Below are 21,929 nucleotides of genomic sequence, written 5' to 3' on the forward strand. Positions count from 1 at the left end.
GCGTGTTCAAAAAAAGGACGAGAGGCTGCCGGTTCTGCAGGCAAGGGGTGACATAACTGGGCTTCTGAGGCTTGGAGTGCATTTCCCCACAGGGGAGCTGCAGAAAGGATGTAGTTGGTCAAGGGAGCCATGGACTCAAAAAGGCTGAAAACCTCTGCTCTACATTAAAGGTATGCTTCCCACCCAACTTCTTATTTCCTTTTCGCCTAATACGAATTAGGTACATGATTAAACTTTAGAAACAGTAGCCACTGTTTGCTTTATCTTCCACAACAAATGATTAAATAATCCTGGCCATGAGAGTCCGCAACAGGGTAAGTTTCAACAGGTAAGGGAGGTGAGAATGGTGGTTTGGTTATTCCCCATTTTCTAGGAACAGAAAAATCTGTCCGATTTGATTTCTCTCTGTTTCTCATTTTTCAGATCTTAAGTTCTCTTCTCCACATTTTCATATCAGTTTGCAAAGTCCTCATGAGAATTCACCAGCATTTTTCAATTGTGCATGTGCACAGGCAGCCAGCTGGGGCTGGAATTTCCAAGGAAGAAGAAAGACTCAAACTCAACCTGCTCTGATTTTTCTTTTCAATAGAAAAGTGCATTGTATATCAAACTAATGACTAAATAAATAAATAAACATTCACAAGTCTTTAGTGGAAAGGTATCATAGTATATGTGTTTTTGAATGCAATTTCACTTAATGCCCACTTTTTTTTTTGCCAAACAATTTCTCCTGATGAAATGCATTTTTAAAGGTTCTTTTAACTGATGTATGCATTTTTCTGCATGCTTTATTAAAGTGTATGCATTTTTGGTCCATGTTACTTGGTGGGAGAACTGCACTGCAACGTTTGGTGGAGTGTGAATTCTGAATAATGGCTATGCTTTACGTCGCCAATTGTTTTGGGAAGTGCATATTAGCTATGTTTGCCTTTAAATGCAAACTGCATTGAATTTCTCCCCCAGTGCTACTGCTTAAAAAAGGGTTTCAAAACTCTTTTTTTTTTTTTTTTTGCTGCATATGTGTAACTGAGGTGAGTATGGGCACCTGGTACAGTCCTTACTAGAAACTAATGGTGGTGTGATACTTTCTCTTTTTTGTTTTGTTTATCTGGGTTTTTAAAATCTTGGTTATGAACTTTAAAAACATGCATTTCTTACCAAGGAGCTATTATAATTATTGGATCTCTCTCTCCAAAGACAATGTATCTCATTTTGCCCAGCAAATCCAGGATTGTGAGTGGCAATTCACTTTTTATGTTCCTAAGTTTCTATGTCATTGATTTTGTTTTAATTTAAATTCAATTCTTTTTCTATGTAATTTATTAACATGTAATTTGATTTACATTTAGATAAATTAAATGCAATTTCTTTAAATGTAATTTAATTGCTTTAATGTTTGGATAATCCGATTTGACAATTTCTTTACATTAATTTCAATTTAATTTAATTTCTTAAGCTGATTTCAATTAAAACCTAGATTTTTCTTACTCCTAATCATGCCTCACTTGATGAGATGAGTAAGTGGGAAAAGCAGAAGAACACATCTGCAGCTACTAGCAGGTGTATCCAGAATAATATTGTTGCACACCACCCAGTCTCCAAGCGGTGTGGAAGACCAGGGGTTCCAGGCACTAACCCAGGGTTCATGTTTCCTTTGGAATGAAGGACAGCAGGGACTGTGGTGTCTTTATGATATATGGTTTATTTACACATGCAGTATACAACTTGAACCTACAATGGAGGGGTTCCTAGCATTAATACCCAAAGAGGGTCTTGCTCCTCCCGTAGCCACAGCCTTGGATTGAAAGAGAAATCAGACATAACTCTGTCACCCAGCCTGCAGCCTTGCTTCCAGCTTCTAGCTTCCACACACTGGTCCTTCTTTGTGCTTTCTTACTTTGTACTCCTTCAAATCTCTCCCCCCCCCCATTTTTTAAAAAAGTGGGTGCAGTGTGCATACCCCAAGCACATGATTTCAAGGATGGTGAAAGACTGAATGATAACTTAGTATCCAAGATATTGCATATCATTCATTGCTCTATTCGGTTGGAGCAGTTCCAGCCTGGATGATGATATGCTGCTTTCTGTTTGTTTTAGCAGATAAGATAAGATACTTAGCTATATAACAACAGGCTAAAGGTCAGAGTTTAGATAACACCACAAGTCCAATCCCTCAGTTCAAATTACAGAAGCAACTTCCCATTGATGTCAGACTGGATCTAGCTGTTGAGAGATTTTGCAACAGCTGATTAATTGCTTTCATACAAAACATGCACAATTTCTTTTTTTTTTAAGGACAGTTTTCTAATACATGGTTGCATGTTGCCAAGAGGGCTGAAGAGTCAAAGAACAGAAGGGACCAAGAGTTATTGGGGTGCCCATAATTACATGGAAAGAACTCCCAATAATTTGAATGGGATGTCTTAAACACAACTGTCCAGTTGTTCCCAGATGAATGGCTGGATTCAGAAATATTTTCCCAAGGTAGCACTCCCAGGTGGCAAAATTACATCTTCCCAGCACACTGTGCTATATATACAATATAATTGTATCTGGCACCTATTGGATACATCCCATGATATCACCAGTGAACAACACAACTCTTCACCCTGTTTGTGGTGTTCTGTGGAGTTTTTAAAAGGTTTTCATAAATTGTTTAAAAATGTTCAACCTCTTATGGCACAACAGGATGGTAGGGCATCTTGTGCATGTTTTCTCTTTTCCATATTTTCTCAGAGGTAAGCTCAAAAATGGATTTTTATCAACAACTGGTTCTTTTTGTGAATAGCCACTGTTAAGAAGGAAAATTATTGCCCTCTGTACTTTTCTGTATTTTGTTTCCTTCTGACATCACTGTTTACAATACCCCTCCCACTTTAACCATGTACAGTGGTACCTCGGGTTACAGACGCTTTAGGTTACAGACTTCCCTAACCCAGAAATAGTACCTTGGGTTAAGAACTTTGCTTCAGGGTGAGAACAGAAATTGCGTAGTGGTGGTGCAGCGGCAGCGGGAGGCCCCATTAGCTAAAGTGGTACCTCAGGTTAAGAACAGTTTCAGGTTAAGAACGGACCTCCAGAACGAATTAAGTCCTTAACTCAAGGTACCACTGTACCTGCAACTCAGGAGTGCATTGTAGTCCACAATAGTGTATGTTATAATAAATGTGCTAGACTTTAAGGTGCCACAAGTCTCTTTGCAGTTTTTTTTTTGCTGGAACACAGTTACCCTTCTGTAAAATTACCTTAGTAGAACTTAACCTATTCATAGGCCTTTAAGAAAAGTATCAAAAATCCAGCAAGGCTTCTCTTCTCTTCCTGCCTTTGGAGCAGGTTTTTTTTCCATTTTATAATCATTTTTCTTTTATCCCGTTCTTTCTAATTTATTGATTTCCAGTGCTAGAAAATATTATACACCCACACCCACACAACTGCTGTGAGTATGGCCGTTTACATTTGCTACAGTTGGAACAGATGAAGAAAGAGAACTCAGTTGTCCTAATGGAGTGATTTGACCCTGCTGAAAAGGGAGAAAGCAGCTGGCTCAGGACTGGGGGAACTTTGCCCCCTCCAGATGTTGCTGGACCACAACTCCCATCATCCCTACTCATTGGAGTTCAACAACAGCTGCAGAGCCAATGGTTCCACAGCCCTGAGCAGGACCAAGAGGTTAACTTCCCTAACACTGCAATTCATATATGTTTACCTGAGAATACACCCAATTGAACTCAATCAAAAGGCATGTCTAAGATTGTGCTGTTCATCTGGCTCAGTGTAAAGTCTCGTAATCTATTATATTCTCACAGGAAGGTGAACTGAGGATTTCTCACACATCACAAAGGTTCTTAGACGTATTTTTGTCGGGCTGGAGGTGGAGTGATTTATTTAGCAGCAGAACTCACATGTGTTACCTCATGGCCATGGAGCACTGCCAGGTTGGCAGAAACCAAGAAACCAGGTGCCAAGAAGCCAAGTAAGGTCAAGGCTGGAAGAAAAGGCACAGAGATGGAAAAAGGTAAAGAGAGGAAACAGTGAAATGGAAATAGATAATGAAAAAATATGGAGGATGGAAGAGATCCACCTTGGGATTGTATGATGAATTGTAGGTTAAAAATACATAGGAATAATATAATGAATTATATGAGGAGAGGGAAATGATGGCAAGAAGAGGAGGATTTATAAGTGAAAAGAAGAAAGATTTATACTATTTTTACTGGCATTTGCTTTGTAAGTACCACCATGGCTTGCCCTTCCAGCTTCACCTCACTGCTAAGTGGAATAGTGTTTTCTTATATCTGTTCTGGTTTCTAACATGACCAATTGCAAAATAAAATAGTAAGATAGTAAAACAGATCAAGTACTTTGTGTGTATTAGATATATGTGTGTGTGTGGTATTTTTTTAAGAGAAAACATATTAGGCTGACAACTTTTATTAATGTGTATTGTTGATATTTATTCATTAGTAGATGTTGATAATCTTTCTATATAGAGGAAAACAGTGTTCCAATAATGCCTGGAAAAAAGTTAGTGATGATCTGCAAAGGGTCAAGCTGTGCTTTAGCCAAATTTATGCATTTGTTTGTACATATTACTTGTCTGGAGAGATGCATTGCAAAAGTCAGAGAAGTGTGAATTTCTAAGGATGGCTCTCTTTCAATTGGCATATTGTTTTGAAAACTGCAAATTTCGTAGGTTTGCCTTTAAATGCATGTTGTCCGATTCATAATTAACCAATTGAATGGTGACAGAGCAGGGTGGTGTGGAAGGAAACACTGCTCAAAACACTTCACTCCCTTTCCAGACACATCAGATGCTCTTTCGAGGTCAGTGGCAGGCAGGTTAAGTACAGAAGATCCCTCATTAACTGGACCAAAGTTCTTTCTCGTCCTGCTCCCTGCTTGCCAGTGTTCAGCCATGTGAATCTTGGAAGCACAGAAGCAAGTTGGCACGAGAGCAGCAGCTCTCTTCATTGGTACTTGTAGGGTACAAGGGAGACCAATACAGTGGTACCTCAGGTTACAGATGCTTCAGGTTACAGACGCTTCATGTTACAGACTCCGCTAACCCAGAAATAGTACCTTGGGTTAAGAACTTTGCTTCAGGATGAGAACAGAAATCGCGCAGCAGCGCGGTGGCAGCAGCGGGAGGCCTCATTAGCTAAAGTGGTACCTCAGGTTAAGAACAGTTTCAGGTTAAGAACAGACCTACAGAACGAATTAAGTTCTTAACCCGAGGAACCACTGTAGTTGGCAGAGCCAGAGCCACCTAAATTCTAGTTTTGTCCCCATTCTCCTATTCACACCTCTGCTTCTTATCTGTCCCCACCAGCTGGTATTCCTATCATCTTTCTTTAGCCTTGGATTTAGCTACCCATTCTCTATGAATGTATCTCTGGATCAGCTTTTTTTATTTTAAAAAAGATGAGATTGGAGTTGAAGTGCAGAAACAGGAACATGTGGCAAAACCCTGTCATTGTTCCTAGATAAAAGCAGCCTCAGAGAAACAGGAAACGGGAAGGGTGTTGAACGCTTATTCCGTTCATTGATTTTGCACTTCAACTCCTTCTTTTCTATGGTTTCTTTCAAATTTGTGGAACTTTTCCCTTCTTCTTTTAAACTCAGATGCCCAAGAAAATCTGGATCTAGAAATAACTACCTACCATTGGAGGAATAAGTCTAACCAACTGAACATACAGGGCCTTATTTATCTAAAATATGTCTAAGTAAAGACATAGACAAAAATTAATATCCTCAGCATGTGATAGACTCTCCTTCCTTGGAGGTTTTTAAGCAGCGTTTGGATGGCCATCTCTCACGGATGCTTTAGATAGGCTTGATCATTAATCTGTATCGGAGAGGCAAGAAGGAAAGAGGCAGCGAGGCGCCCAGGAGGGACCCAAAGAATCCTACGCGCAAACCCTGATTGGTCGAGAGCGACGCTAGGAATGCACCTAAGAGGATCAATGAGCGGCAGAGGTGGGGACAAGCAGGCGGCTAATAGCGCGCGAGCTCTTCCGGGGGAGGCGCCTTCGCCGCGCTGTGATTGGGTGCGGCGTGCAGGGGAGGCCAATGGGGCGCCCCGGCGCCGGCGCGTCTTGCCAGGGGGGCTTGTGACGTGGCCGGTCTTTTGAGCTGTGACAGGCGGCCGAGGAAGCCACGCTTGCCCTTTCTCGCCGAAGCGGAGGAGAGTCGCCTCGGGAAGGTAGCGCGGCGGTAGGAGGGAGGCCCGGTGGGTGTGGGGAGGAGTCGGCCGCCCGGCCGCCTGCTTGTTCCCTCGGGGGGACCCCCTTCCGCGGCTGCTGCACCCCGTCACGCCCGGGAGGATGGGGAGCGGGCGGCGGCCGTCGGGCTGGAGCGAGGCCCTGGCCATGCAGCGCTTTCTCTCCTTTTGCTCTCTTCCCCTTTTACTGCTTTGTCGTCGTCCCCCCACGAGCCTCCCCAACGTAATTTGGTCCTTCAGCCCCTGCTGGAGACCCGTGGACTGCTCTGGAGCATGTAACGGGACGCTGTGTGTCTGAGCATGCACAGAGTGTATGTAGGTTAGCCCCAGCTGGTCTTTATTTAGAAATGTATGCACAGCACCCTTCAGCCTGCGGTGGATACGTGAAGCCTTATCACACCCCCTGCCTTTTCAAAATGTGCATGTGTGTGTGTGTGTGTGTGTGTGTGTGTGCAATTGGTTTGTTTTTGTTTTATGATGTATTCCGTGTTACAAGTTCATCATCTCTCGTCCTTAGAGAGCCTTGATGGTCCTCTTCCCTTCTTCCATTTTTGCAGAGCCGTAAAACCCTGCTGGTACAAGATCTCAGCTAAAGGAGGCCCCTGGCTTTTTCTGGTTTCCTTGAGAGTAAATAAAGTGGGTAGCAAAGGAAATAGATGCACACTCACCCGGGCATTAGTCCCATGGGGCTTGCTGCTGAGTAGACATGTATAGGAGTTCACTGTTAGTAGTTTTCTGGCACAGTACAACGGAAACTTGAGGTGGAATAGGCCATAGCATTTAAGAGCAAACTGGTCTAGAAGAGGCATATGAAGATCCCAGTAGGTTCAGGCCAAAGGCCAATCTGATCCAACATGCTTCTCTCACAAAGACCAACTAGATGCCTATGGGATGTTCTCAAGCAGGGTGTGAGCTGCTTCCCACTTGTGCTGTCCAGCAACTGGTATTCAGAGGCATAATGCATCCAACACCAGAAGTAGTACACAGCTATCATTGTTAACCTTATCCTCCATGATTTGGTTTAAACTGCTTTTAAAGAGACACATCTTTTCCAACTCCACAAAGTTCCTTTTGAGGCATGGCAATCAAAACTGTGCAGAGTGCCTGTTTTGTTCTTCCTACCATTACTACCCATGTAATAAACCCAATATGGGGAACATTGGGCTTTCCAGATGTTGCCAGACTGTCAACTGCCACCAACTGCAGCCAGCACAGTCAATGCTAAGGGATAATTGGAGTTGTAGTCCAGCAACATCTGGAGGACTGCAGATTCTCCATTTCTCTCATAAACACGTTTTTTTTTTGTCCTACTAGTGTTTTGTCAAACAGGCTTCTGTGGGTTTTTTAACCAACATGAAGCATGCAAAACCTGTTTCAGAAGGCAAAAGTGGGATGAGTATATATGCCTCAAGCAAGTGTCTCTTGTTTACTGATGCTAGCTCTCTGAAGAAATATTGTATGTTTCTAGTCTGACTATTCTCAGCTCCACTGGGCAGATGTCCTTTCCTTGCTAAGATGCGCCCCTCCCCCCCAATTTTTGGGTACCTGAAAACCTTGCTTTCTTGCACTTTAGCCATGTGCATCACTATCCTTGTTTCCACTATTTGCAAGTAGTGATGTGTCTGTAAATATTTGGCAGTGAGATGAATTTGGTAACTAGGCTGTAAAGCTAAAAGGATTAAATAGGAAAATGGACCTGAGAAAGCACCAGTTTGGGTGGATTTACTTCTCATTCAAAATGCCTTTATAACCAGCAGATTCAGAACATTCTTCCAAAATCATTACAGTACAAGTAAAAATGTATATACGAACAGAAAATATAAAATCTGAGTATTCTCAAAACGGATTACTTGCTCATCTTTTGTGTGCAGTTGCCTTATGAGAAGGGTTTCAAAGGCAACTCGTCACACTTGCCAATGTTAGGAGGTGACAGTAAGTATCACAGCAGTTACAGTTAGATTCATAGTATTTTAATAAACCATAAGTTTGCCTCTTTCTAAGACCAGCATTTATTTCTTGTATATGCTTATTAAGCAAGCTAGCTTTTTTCCCCTGTGAGGGGTGTGTAGTGGGCCAGGCCTGTATAGTCCTATCATTGAGAAGTTCATCCTGATGCAAGCTTTCAGTGATGCAATTTTAAATCTGGGTCCTATCCAAATCTTATGTAGTGCAATACTTGCTATTTTGGGGGGGGGTGAAATTTCTAAATGTCACATTGGAACTCCATTAACATGTTTTGTCAATATTAACAGAGGTAGCTATTGACTTTTCCTGTACAACATGGCCATCTGTCATGGATGCTTTAGCTGAGATTCCTGCATTGCAGGGGGTTGGACTAGATGACCCTTGGATCCCTTCCAACTCTATGATTCTATGAACTAGCAAAGCTATGTGTCATCTTTGTATGCTGGAATGGTAGGATACTAACAGTGCAGTTCTATATATGTTTGCTTGGAAACAAGTCTTTCAGTGTTCAATGGACCTTATTCCCATGCAAGTACATTAAAGAATCAAGCTTTTGTAGGCTGTACTCCTAGAAATGTGTTTTACTTTCCCGCTCCACTGTGAGGGATGCTGCTTAAACAGCTTATAACAAGTGAGTATAAGCATCTGGTAAAGTCACTTTTTTTTAGGATGGGGGAAGAGTTAAGATTTTTTTTTTTTAGCTTTTCTTTTCCTTGGCCAATATATTCTGTTTCGTGTTTAATATAACAAGCAGTTATTAATCAGCACACACACAATGGCATAGACTTACCTGTCTTTTAAATGAACTGTCTAGTGATGGTTGAGCAGAGGACTGTATGTGTATGGTTTTGCTTAGTTGTTCAAATGCTCGCATAAACCATTTTTTAAAAACCACCACAACACTCCCCTTTGGTCTTATGAACCGAATGATACTGAAAGGTAATAGTAGGTCTTATTTATATTGAAGATTAGTCTGTCTGCTGTCAGTGTTGCAATGCTCTGGTGACAAGGGTTGTATTGTAACTCAGATTAATTGTTCTTTAAAAGCTCCACAGGGGAACATTTGCAGTAGAGTTCAGCAGCCTGGAAAAATATTTCTAATCCCTGCACCAGGACTTTAAGAATCAAAGCAACTAGGCACTTGGGATTATTATTATTTTTGTTAAGTTCTCATGGCTTTTTATCTGCTGCTAAGTGACCAACAGTGAAAAACATGCGATAATTGAAAATGCTATAGAAAATCCTCTAGCATCTTCTTACATGTTGGTTTTCAAGATGCAGGGCCTATGCGATAGTTGTTTCATGGCTCAGAGCTTGGAACATAGTGATGAGAACTGGCAATACTGGTCTTCAAGCTGTAGGTCAGATATGGGGAACCTCAGGTCTAGGAGCTTGAGGCCTCTCTGTCCAGCTCATAGGACTCTCCACAAGCCACATACCTCCCAGGCCCTTCTCTGCACCCTCTTTGAGTGTTGCTTGAACTGCAATAATGTAGGTTGGTGTATGTGTATCGATATAAGCCTCCAACTCTTGTGTGGTCGACACCTGTTGCTCCTCCCACTTTTGCCTCTGGCCCTGTGCACCACTGGCATGTGGCCCTCAGAATGTTGGCCAAGAAGGAATGGACTGAGAAAGGCTCCCCGCCCTTGCTATAAGCTGAGCACAAATCTGGATGTTGACTGTGAGATATCCAAAGGTAACTTAAGCATACCAAAGCTTTTAACTGACAGGCTTGGTGTGATGCAACTTTCCATGACTCATCCTGGCGTGAACTCACACCTAATGGGGAAGGCATGTACCTTAGCAAGAGTATGTTTCGTTGTGTGCTGCATATAAGATAGACTCTTGGGTTGGGAACTTGGGTTTGGGTCTACTGTGTTGTCCCATGTTTTCTAGCTTAGCTGTGCAAAGTCTGTGTTTACCTCATGAAGATCATATCAGCTGTTCTGTGGAGAATTTTTAATAGTGCACTAGGATCTAGGTTTCTGTGTTGAAATACTTTGTCTGTGTAAGAAGGCCCTCTCAAAATCCTGCATGTAATCACAACTAGTTGTAAAGGTTTCGTTTGCAGTTGTGGTGTTGAAGCGGACACCCTCTTGAGTTTCATGATTCTGACCCAATTCCCTATGTGCCATTTTTTCTTTTTTCAGACCTTCAGCGCACTGTAACCATGTTTTCTAAACTGGCCCATCGGCAGTCGTTCAGCGTTCTCTGCCGAGGCGTTCATGCTTCAGTGAGTTCAGCTACGTCAGTTGCAACTAAGAAAACAGTCCAAGGCCCGCCATCATCCGACTACATATTTGAGCGTGAGGCCAAGTATGGTGCACATAACTACCACCCGCTCCCTGTTGCTCTTGAAAAAGGAAAAGGTATGTACTTTTAATCTTTCCAATAGGTTCCTAGGCAAGGGATGGAAGCTTAACTCAGCCATTCACTTTAATGCTTTCCAGTGGCAAGGATCATTTGTATCATCACTGCAACAATGATGCTTCTTTTGGAACAGAAATGTGGGATGCTCTGGCTGCTGTGCATGTGCAATCTCAGCTGTTTTCCTGACCGTGTTAACTCAGAAGAAAGAAAACACTGTTACTACTATCTTCCTGGGGAAGATAGTTTCTCTCCCACCCCCTTGTCTTATGGGATCATGGGTCTGCCTCTCCTAAACAGTTTCAAGAAGATTCCAAGGAGAGAGAGGAAGTTGGCAATTGGCAGGGTGTGGGGAGGCATATAATGGTTCTTAATGTAAGAAGGGACGTGGGTGGCGCTGTGGTCTAAACCACAGAGCCTAGGGCTTGCCAATCGGAAGGTCGGCAGTTCGAATCCCTGCAATGGGGTGAGCTCCTGTTGTTCGGTCCCAGCTCCTGCCCACCTAGCAGTTGAAAAGCACGTCAAAGTGCAAGTAGATAAATAGGTACCACTCCGGCAGGAAGGTAAATGGCGTTTCTGTGCCCTGCTCTGGTTTGCCAGAAGCAGCTTAGTCATGCTGGCCACATGACCTGGAAGCTGTTTGTGGACAAACGCTGGCTCCCTCGGCCTATAGAGCGAGATGAGTGTGCAACCCCAGAGTCGTCCACAACTGGACCTAATGGTCAGGGGTACCTTTACCTTTGTATTTAATGTAGGGGCAGTCATTTGTATAGTCTAGTTCCACAGCTCTCCTTTGTTGGTTTGGTGATTAAGTTAAAAGTAACTTCCTCTTAGCCAACATTGTGCAATATGCAGCTGTGAGAACTATCCTAGTTGTCTGAACAGGACAAAAGCATGTTGAATTCAAAAGATAGGAAGCAGCAGGCATAGCCTGTGTCCATGGTTTGCTGGTCTTTCATTCCCTGATGATGCATAGGGTAAGTATTTTGCAATGAGTTGTGAGAAGCAGCCTGCAGCTGTCACTGGCTGAATTAATCTGTGCCTGCTCCTCTATTTCTAGCTCACTGAGCGCTGCTTGGCATTTGAGACCAACTCAGGAGAGGTGGCATAATTGCCTTTAAACTAGGGGCAGGGAATCATGTCTGACTCTTGGCCATGCTGTCTAGGGATGCAGGGAGTTGGTGTCCAGTAATGTCTGGAGAACGGCAGGTTCCCTGACCTGCTTTAAAACCTAGAACGCTTGAGAGTTCTGAGCATAAAAATGCCACATTTCATATGTATATATAATTTTATACATACCTTATACAGTTATCATCACTTATCATATATTCTTTGACTTCCCCACATACCCCTCTATGGGTTCTTGTTTAATCCTTGCTGTGCTGCATCTCCTTAGTTACCACCCCTCTTCTAGTTATTTTTAGCTGCTGCTCATATATCTAGCCCTACTTGGAAATTTATCTGGTTGTTATATTTCTTTAAGTATTCCCCACATTTCCATTTAGTTGTATAAAAAACAACAGATCATGCTGCATTCAGTGTGGTGTGTATTGTTATAAAAACTTACTGCTCTTTTATATTGCCTTTATTTTCTGCAGTTCTTTGGTTTATGTTGCCTTCAGTTCCGGGCGCAATGGTTAGCGTTTGACATTTTAAAGTCTGCCTTAATATAAACCAGGGATCTGGTGGCCAAGGTTTTTCTCTCCCTCTAATGACGTCAGGTATTAATAGGGGGTAGTGGTGGCCCAGCCCATCTGTCAAATGTGGTCTGCTGGGATAGAGGGAGATAGTGACTTCAAAGCATCATACACGCCTTCCAGAGAGCCCTGTGCAGTGCTTGGAAGCCTCTGAAAAGTAGGCCTGAACTCAGTGGATGGGAGGTGAGTTCGAACCTGCTTTCTGCAGGGATCAGGTGTGCCTACTGGTTCTCCACAGGAAGCTCCCTTGTGCACCTAAATCAGCTTGCTCTTACCTGCCGCAGCCACACTGATGGGGCAGGGGTGAGGCAGCTGAGAATGGCATGGGGTGAAATGGCCTAGCAGGCCAAATGGGGAGGCCTGGAGCACCACATCTGGCCCACGGACTGCAGTTTCCACACCCCTAATCTAAATAATTCTAATGTCTAGCTTTGGTAGCGCTCTGTTAGCATTCTTTATTATTGGTGTCTCCCCAGTGCATATATCACTAAACTATCCTGACCTTAGGGCACCAACTGTTTAGCATACTTACCACCTGATCTACAAGGTTGCTGAACTTTTATTACTTTTGACAAGCTTCACCAAATCAAGGGAATGCCTATTTAGCCTAATTAGAAGTGCAAATGGTCTCAAAGTCTGTTTCCTTGCTACTATGTAACCTCATAATGGAAGATTAAAGCTTGTAGTAAAACAAGCGTCTGGAAACTGTGTTCAGGTCAACTCTTTTACTGGTTTGCATTTGCAAATTAGCAGCTTCTTAGGTTAGTATTATCTTCCTGAACATGTGTTTGGTAGCTGGATAAGTGTAGCAAAGTACAAAGTATACCTCATGCTTCCATGAGGATAAGCAGGCAGTTTTATTGTCTTGGCATCTGGCAGCCTGCCTTGGCATAGCACAGATGGGTGCAGGCATGGAGTCTCGCTCTCACCTAGGAAGTTTGAAAATAAAACAGCCTTTCCATAGTTTTATACTGTTGGCCTACAAAGAGATTTTGTGCTCAAATGCATATTACCTGATCTACCTTAGAAGGTGCATGTTGAACAGTGTGGGTGAAAAGTCAGTGTGACCCAAATGACAGTCATTTTGGAAGCTAGCTATTCATTCCTGTTTCTATGAAGCTGTGCCTGGTAAACACATTTGATATCTATGTGAAATGGGTACAAGTCTTTCATAGCTAAAGTCAGCATGAGCAGATTGCCCTAGGCTGTGCCAAAAATGTAAACTCTGGCTTGTGCTAGCAGGACTACCTTGGGGAAAATGCAGTACCAGACAGACCATTTTCAAGGGAAGAGAATGAAGTTTATCCCCACCCCCACAGTGCACAGATAATACTTTTGCATTTTCAGGTGTCAATCTTTTCTCAGTACTACTACAGCGCTTGACACAAAATAGCTTAGCCAGTTATCTTACAGTCATAGAAAATGCATAGGTAACTGTGCCAAAAAGTACATATAGGAAGTTGAGAAATGTGAATTCTGTACTTTGTGTCATTCCTGTTCAGTTTTGCTAAAGTAGCCATTCTGTTTATGTAGTATATCTATACTGAAGTGCTGCTTTTTTCTTTAGCCAAATATTATACGATGTTTTTTAGCAGTTGAATGACTTAATCAGTTGCATCATTCACCCTATGCCTCAATTCTAAAAACAATAAATGATCAACATTTTTTTTTGTTTTATATGTCACCAGAGGTTTGTGTGTGTGATATATCAATTGATAATATTCTCCTAATATTGTACCTCTGCTTGTCTACCCCGCCCCAGGTGTTTATGTGTGGGATGTAGAAGGCAGAAAATACTTTGATTTCTTAAGTGCTTACAGTGCTGTCAATCAAGGCCATTGTCACCCAAAGATTGTAGCTGCTCTGAAAGCCCAGTGTGACAAACTCACCCTTACCTCAAGAGCGTTTTACAATGATGTACTTGGCGAATATGAAGAGTATATCACAAAAATGTTCAAATACAACAAAGTGCTTCCAATGAACACAGGTAAGGCTTTCTGTTTTGTCCTCCAAAAAAGCATGTGAAAGGACAGCTTTTGTTACTTAAGTGGGAAGCTAGAGAGAACAGTTGTGGATTCCTGAAATTTGGGCTTGCTTCCTGTGTGTTTGGAAATCTGTTGCACACAAAGTGCCATGCCTCCAACCCTTTTCAGCTCAAGGATGTATTCAGAATTTTGAGCAAGTACAGTGGGGGGGGGGCGGGGCGGGAAGGCTGCTGTGGGGCCATGCTCTTGCTGCTGCTATAGGAGGTCGTTTAGCTTAAGTCAATGTTTCTTTCTCTCCTCCTTTGCAGTGACACTGCCAAAGTATAGGCATGGTTCCAAGGCATGTGCAGAGTTCCAGCAGAACTCAGCTTCTTGATAACATCACACTGCTTTTATCTGTCCCTTCCCACACTTCCAGGGCCCTAGGCTCTTACCCTGCATGGCATACTTCCGTAATAGTCCACCATGTGGCTTCTGATAGTAATGAGTTCTCCTTCTCTTCCTACCCCTCTCCTTTTGTGCTCTCTTATTTTAGGAGTGGAGGCTGGAGAAACAGCATGTAAACTGGCTCGCAAGTGGGCATATACAGTGAAAGGAATTCCCAAATACAAGGCAAAGATACTTTTCGCAGGTATGTCAGAGTTTTAAATATCACAAGAACTTGTTGCGGGTGGGCATAACAAAGGTATTGGAGACTTTGGATTATGAAATCATGCATATTTTAAAAACAACAACATGCTGTAGGAATTCCTTTGTATTAAAAATGGAGTGTCTGTGTCTTTTACTTAAACGTGTTATAAAGTAGTAGGGAATCTTTTGCAGCCTCAGAGCTGCATTCCTTCCCAAGCCACATGCTTGCAATGGTTGGGGCCAGAGGCAAAAAGCGAACAAAGCAAGGGATGTGACTTACCTGTGTAAAGTAAGTTACATTTCAGTGGCAGCTGCACTTGATGAGAGAGAGGAAAAGGGCCATTGATGGGCATGGTCAGGGAAGAGAAAATGTGTTGTAGGGAGAGTCCCAAGAGTTGGGTGGAAAGACCAGAGAAGCCACTTTTGGTTTCTGGACCTGAAGTTCCCACCCCTGTTAAATGGTTTGTTGCTTGTAATGAATTCATTAAGTTAAAATAAGGTGCAAAGTTGTGCCCTCATCACCTTCCGATTTATCAAATCCTATATCGTCTCTGGTGCCATAAAGAACCGAAATCTAACTGAGAAGAGATTAATCTTTCTTTTCATGGGTGAAAGCGGGGTGGGAATATGGTGCTGACAAATTAGGGCTACAGTCATAAACAACACTTATTAGGGAACGAATCCTGCTCAGTTTGCAGGGACTTGCTGTTGAGGCAGTGTGCTTAGGCTTGTGAAATGTATTGGTCAACTGAAATCTCATGCAGTCGGTGTTCTGGGCTCTGTTAAGACAGCATGCTGTAATCATTCATCCTGGACAAGCATGTTGGGTAAAAGACTCTGTTTTGTTATAACTTTGGTAAGTTGCAACTCTTTGGCACTTGCAAACATGGCAAACGTACAAGGTGAACATGATTAAACGATATGTATTTTGCTATTCATTTTCAACAGAATCAATTCCGATAACATTAAATGCTGTTTAAAATCCAGATTTGGGCAAGGAGGTTTTAATACCTATGCCATGTTCAGTGGGATGATGGGAGTTGCAGTTCAGCAACATCTAGAGGACCACTGGTTCCCCATCCTTGATCTAAACACAACTGTGATACATCTCTAGCATCTCTACCTTTTAGAAAGACGTGGTGTCTTTTGACATATTCGGATTGTTGACTAGGCTGCATAACGTAACTGAACATTATATATTTTGTTCATTCTTTCCCCCCACCCCTCCTCCCAGCTGGCAACTTCTGGGGAAGAACGATGTCTGCTGTCTCAAGTTCTACAGATCCTTCCAGTTATGATGGGTTTGGACCATTTATGCCAGGGTTTGAAATAATTCCATACAATGACTTGCCAGCTCTTGAGGTGTGTTGCAATCTTCCATTCTGTGAAGACCTATTCAGACGTTAGGAGAAGGAATGTTATAAATCTTGTTCTGCATCTCTCCATAACGGCATTCAGTAACTGTCTTTCTTCATTGCAATATACTTGTCCTTAGCGTGCACTTCAGGATCCAAATGTAGCAGCTTTCATGGTGGAACCAATTCAAGGGGAAGCTGGTGTCGTTGTTCCGGATAAAGGTTACCTCACAGGTGTGCGAGAGCTTTGCACAAAGCATAATGTAAGTAAGTCACTGTGCTAAGAACACAACATTCAAGCTGTGGGAAGTGGCCAAGTCTTTTAACTAATACAACAGACCTTGTTTAGACCAAAGATAACAATCGTATAATGCTGTTATATGTTTCAAAAAACATTTTTTTTACACTGCTGGTTAACACAGTCTAATATTTAGTTAGTTGAATCTTCCAAAGGTCCAGTAGTAAGTGGTATAGCTTTTTTTATCATTATAAAGAAATCAGTGTTTTTCTCACCAATGATGTCGGTTTTGACCTGGTAAAATACTTTCCCCCAAAGTGAGCTCTTGCTCAACTCTACTATCTTATCAGTTCTGTGTCTATCTTAAGTAGACGACAAGGTTATTGTACTATACTTTGTGTACCTTTTAAATGGACTTTATCCCACTCCTGGGCAACTCATAAATTGTCTTTGCTTTTCAGTCTGATAGGGCTGTTTCAATAGAACATTTTGGTTTATCTTGGGGTACAGCAGTGGCAAATTTCACCCTGTGGAATGATTATAATGACCTTCCTGCTTCCAAACATATACATCATTTGGACTTTAGATCAGACAGAGTAAATGTAGATTAGGAATGGGGTCAAGAAAGCCATATTGCAAGATCTTCATTTGGAGTTTGGCTTTGGAGAATCTTCTCTTTTAAAGGAGAACAAAACAAACTAAATGCTCATTGAATGACAATTCATCAAGTCCCTCTCTATGCAGGTCTAAAGGGGCTCTCTGGATTGAAGCTATTTTCTTTTATGCTTTCCAGTGCATGATGAGACTCTGATACTGCTATGCAAGTGATATTCAGGCCTCTCATATGAAAAGTTCTAAAGGGGCTGTTAAGTGAAATGCTGTTAAGCATTCTTGGCTTGTGAAATCGTACTACCATAAAGAATCTTGTGGGCACAAATGTAGCCTAGAATTTTTAAAGTTATGCGATCTAGATGTGGTGTGATATAGCAGTACGCTGAGCAGAGGTTAAACATTGGAGCTAGTTGTTTAATTATACCAGTTTCTGTAGTTTGGACGAGAGTTGCTAGGGATGTTTGGGGTGAACTTTCCTTGTCTAGAAATACTTCTTGAATATGTGCTCCTTTTAAAATAAAACAGGTTCTCTTTATCGCTGATGAAATTCAGACTGGGTTGGCAAGGACTGGGAAAATGCTGGCTGTCGATCATGAAAATGTTAGACCAGATATGATCCTGCTCGGAAAGGCCCTGTCTGGAGGTCTTTATCCCGTAAGTAATATTGAATGAGAAACAGCTGGTTCTGAACTGCTTTTTGGAGATTTCAACAGGTTTAAGATACAAAATTGGCTTAATGAAAGGAGCATTGATGAAGTGGAGTCAGTTAGGACTATCTTCCAGGATTCTTGTTCATACAATATGACAGAGGTCAGCAAATGGTGACATAGGAAGCTTCCTTATATTGAGATATACTATTGATCCATCTAGCTCAGTACTGACTACATTGAATGGCAGTGACCATCCAGGGTTTCAGAAGGGGTTTTCTCCTAGTCCCTTCTGGAGATTCCAGGGACTGAACCTGTGGGTGTAATGCAGATTGCATGCTGACCAAATCAGTTGTGGTCCTGCAGTTCTGAATTTCCAAGGTCAGACCTGTAACAGCCTAGAAGTACTGAGCTGAGGTACAGTCATACCTCGGGTTACAGACACTTCGGGTTGCATGATTTTGGGTTGTGCACCGCGCCAAACCCGGAAGCACCGGAACTGGTTACTTCCGGTTTTCAGTGCTTGCGCATGCGGAGAAGTGCTAAATCACGCTTTACGCATGCACAGGAACGCCAAATAGCACTGTACTGTACTCTAATACTTGAAATTGCTCCATTGTTAATACATTTAGCTGGCCAAGAACAACAGTAAATAATCATATTCAGGAAGGGGAATTTCTCCATCACATTGCTCCAGGTTTCTAACTAAGTCCGGGGGAACTAGGCACAAAGCAAGCATTTTGAAGTGTGATATGGTATTATGAAACTAGCTGTACATTTGGGAAGTTTAACAACTGTCTTGTTTTTGAACAAGTATTGCTTAGTTTGGAATCTTAAGTATATATTTGGAAAAAAGGTCTGTTCAGATCGGTGGCTGTCACATCCAGTAAAATGTCTTGAAGGATCAGGCCATTTAAGTTCTCTAGACCACTTACATGATTGTCTGGTGAAAACAGCTTTGAAACGGAGAATTTCTTTTCCTGCTGAGTAGCCTGAGTACCACATCCAGCATTTTGCAACTCTTTTTGAGCGAGTCAGAAGTTTAAAAATGGTAAATAAATGCTGAACACAGCAAACAGGCAATTGTACCTACTTGCAGTTCATTCTGCAAAGCATTTACTGAGGAATGCATACTTTATAAAGCAATGGGAAATAAATAGGAATATTGCCTTAGACTCTGTGCAGCAGCTGTAACCGTAGGGGGGAGGCAGCAAAGTGATTTGTTTGTTTAAAGCATTTTTGCCCCACTCTTTAGCTGTAAACACTCCCTGAGCTGCTTTACATATCAATAAAAACAAAGCAACAAACCAACACAGTCCCGACTTTCAGAATTACAGTCTTAAATGCATAATGATGCCAAAACATTACAGACATGTAATTTAGTGGAACCTCTGTGGTGTTGTGAAGCAGGACAAAGGAAAAATGTTCTTAAGTTTTTGGTAAATGTTGTCTCAGTGCAGAATTTATGTTCTTAGGTTTCAGCGGTACTATGTGATGATGAAATCATGCTCTCCATTAAACCTGGAGAACATGGTTCTACATATGGAGGGAACCCATTGGCTTGCCGGGTGGCCATAGCAGCACTCGAGGTACGTAAATATCAGTTTAAGGTCTATGAATGCTATGCATGACTATGCTAACACTGTGCAGTATTTAAATAACTCGAAAACTGCATGTTCACAGTCATTTCCCTCAACTTGTCTAATAATAAAAGTAGTCAAATATCCATGTATCTGCTTTGTGTCGTATGTTTGTTCACGTCTTCATAATTGAAGACTTCTTTTTTTACATCTGTACCATGTTATGACTTGTAATTTTATAGTTAACTGTGTATTGTTAGTAAATATAATTATAAATTATAATTATGGTTAGTAGTGGTCTTGTGATGAGAGTCAAACTGAACCTTATGTTTACGTTTTTATGATTCTTCCTCCATCATTCAGTTTTCTTACCTTTGTTTCAAACTGCTTTAGGTAATTGAAGAAGAAAAGTTAGTTAAGAATTCAGAAATCATGGGCAACTTATTGAGGAATGAGCTTATGAAGACTCCGTCAGATATTGTGGCTTGTGTCAGAGGAAAAGGATTATTAAATGCTATTGTTATTCGTGAAACAAAAGGTAAGGCTGTTTTTACACTGCGCTAACAAGACTTCAACATGATTCAAGGCCATTTTCACTTTTGCAAGAGAATTCTGCAAGTTCCAGTTTGGAGGCAATAGCATAATATTATATCCATTCAGAATCAATTAGGTGCTGCTGCTATTTGAGTAAAGGTATATAATTTGGGGGTATATATCCTGTTCTCCTTTTTTTACTTTTTTGAATAAAAAAGGCAGTATTTGAAAATACACACAAAAGGAGAATAGGGAACTTTGACCCAAAATACCTGAAACTGAGGATGCTCTAGGAATAGGGTTTAGACAGTTTCAATCGCAACAGAAAGTTCTAAAAGTCTGAAGTCCTCCTGACTGGGGTAAATAGGTAGTAGCCCAGACTGCTTGACATGCTTTTCCTGAAAAAAGATTGCAAGTTCAATCAAGTTTATGTACTGTCTAAAAAGTAGGAGCACACCTGGTCTCTTGTGGCCAGAGCTGAAATATTTGTCCAAGCTGCCATTTCTAAACAGACTTTGAACAAATTTCTTTCCTGTCTGGAAATGAAACCACAACCCATCTCCTTCGTGTAGTGTGGGTTAGAGTGTTGGACTAGGACCTTGAAGGTCGGGGTTTAAATCCCCACTTGGTCATAAAAGCAAACTGGGTGACCATGGAGCAGTCGCCATCTGTCAGCCTAACCTACCTCACAGAATTGTTGTGATGAGGAAATGGGAAGGAGGAGAAACACCTGTGCCACCTTGAGCTCCTTGTAATGCTTACTTCAGTTGGTTGTAAAGCAAATATTTGATTCTGTTTTTGGATTTCTTTTAAAGACTACGATGCCTGGAAAGTGTGTCTGCGACTCCGTGACAATGGACTGCTGGCCAAACCAACACATGGTGATATCATCCGATTGGCTCCCCCACTGGTGATCAAGGAGGATGAGATCAGAGAATGCATTGAAATTATCCACAAAACCATTTTATCTTTCTAAAGGCACAGTGTTCAATGTCTGCCTTCAACTTTGATTCCATAACGCTACTACAAAAGCAATATTCTTGAACCCCGCCCCCCTTTGAAGTTCAATATTTTTCCCGCTGGGTTGAAAACCAAAAGCCGTCTAAAATCAGTTTTAATTTTTTTAAAAATAATGGACCCGGGGGGGGGGAGCAAATGACTAAAATTGTTTTTGATTTATTGTGACTTTGGCTATGTCTCCTTTTACATGTCAGCCAAAATATAAATTATATGAAACTGTTGTACCAAATGCTAACAGCTTAAGAAGCTATTTAAAACCCCCCAAACATTTCAAACCTTTTCTTTTAGCATTTGCCCCTGTATGGAGGACTGAAATCTTGCTGTTGGTGCTAATGATTGTATCCTGACTGGAAATTCTAGCTTCAGAGGATCAAGAACAGTAGAATCTCTCACCTTTTTGAAATCTGTATTGGTTCATAAAGGTAGCTCAAATGGATGTCTTACTGGTCAGTGTTTTGTTGCTATAACAAGCATATTCATTGCATTTGGCAAACTGGCATTGGATGCTGAATCTAGTACTTGTCACCTACCCAATATTGCAGTTAAAAACAATTTGAATGTAAAGGTAAAAATTGTTCTAATATTGATACTGTCGTTTTTCAATTGGGATAGAGTTGTTTTGTTAATAATAGCTAGTGTAGTGTAGCGTGTCTCTGTTGAGAGAGATGCAATTTCATCATCAAAATGGAAACTTTAAGTGAGACATTACTGCTTTTAAGGTTTTTAAAAGCATTGCTTTTATAGTGTATGTGCGTGAAGACTTCTCCATTAACCTTTTTCTTGGCTAGTCATTTCCTGCAGTGAAGAACAATACATGTTCATCTTTTACAATCAAGCTAATTACAGTGATCATTCCCAACTTGGCCATTCCAGACACTTTTCTCTAACAAGCTACTATTGATCAAAATAGAGAAGGTGTGGTTTTGAAACTGCACTGCCCTTGCTGTGTGCAATAGTGTGATGTTCACTGTCAGGTTTAGCTTCCTCTTGGATAAGAAAGTACTGGAGTCTTGTGACCCTTGTGATGCTTTGCATCTGCAACTGTAGAGGCAGAGAAATGTGGAAGTATGCAAGTACTC

At 41.6% G+C, this 21,929-nt stretch overlaps 1 protein-coding gene across 2 annotated transcripts; it reads left to right on the forward strand.

Annotated features, from left to right (window-relative positions):
* The first annotated feature begins 6,078 nt into the window (after window positions 1-6,078).
* OAT (ornithine aminotransferase) lies at window positions 6,079-21,286 on the forward strand. Of its 2 annotated transcripts, none has more exons than XM_053388958.1 (10): window positions 6,079-6,202; window positions 10,336-10,554; window positions 14,012-14,236; window positions 14,770-14,865; window positions 16,099-16,226; window positions 16,360-16,482; window positions 17,595-17,723; window positions 19,192-19,305; window positions 19,690-19,834; window positions 20,646-21,286. In XM_053388958.1, exons 2-10 carry the CDS (start codon window positions 10,356-10,358, stop codon window positions 20,804-20,806), a joined length of 1,320 nt encoding a protein of 439 aa, XP_053244933.1. In that variant the 5' UTR covers window positions 6,079-6,202; window positions 10,336-10,355; the 3' UTR covers window positions 20,807-21,286. The 2 variants fall into 2 exon arrangements, with proteins under 2 accessions (XP_053244933.1, XP_053244932.1); XM_053388957.1 differs by lacking the exon at window positions 6,079-6,202 and adding an exon at window positions 6,574-6,595.
* The last annotated feature ends 643 nt before the right edge of the window (window positions 21,287-21,929 follow it).

The sequence above is a fragment of the Podarcis raffonei genome, chromosome 5, assembly GCF_027172205.1.
Source record: "Podarcis raffonei isolate rPodRaf1 chromosome 5, rPodRaf1.pri, whole genome shotgun sequence".
Classification (NCBI taxonomy): Eukaryota; Metazoa; Chordata; class Lepidosauria; order Squamata; family Lacertidae; genus Podarcis; species Podarcis raffonei.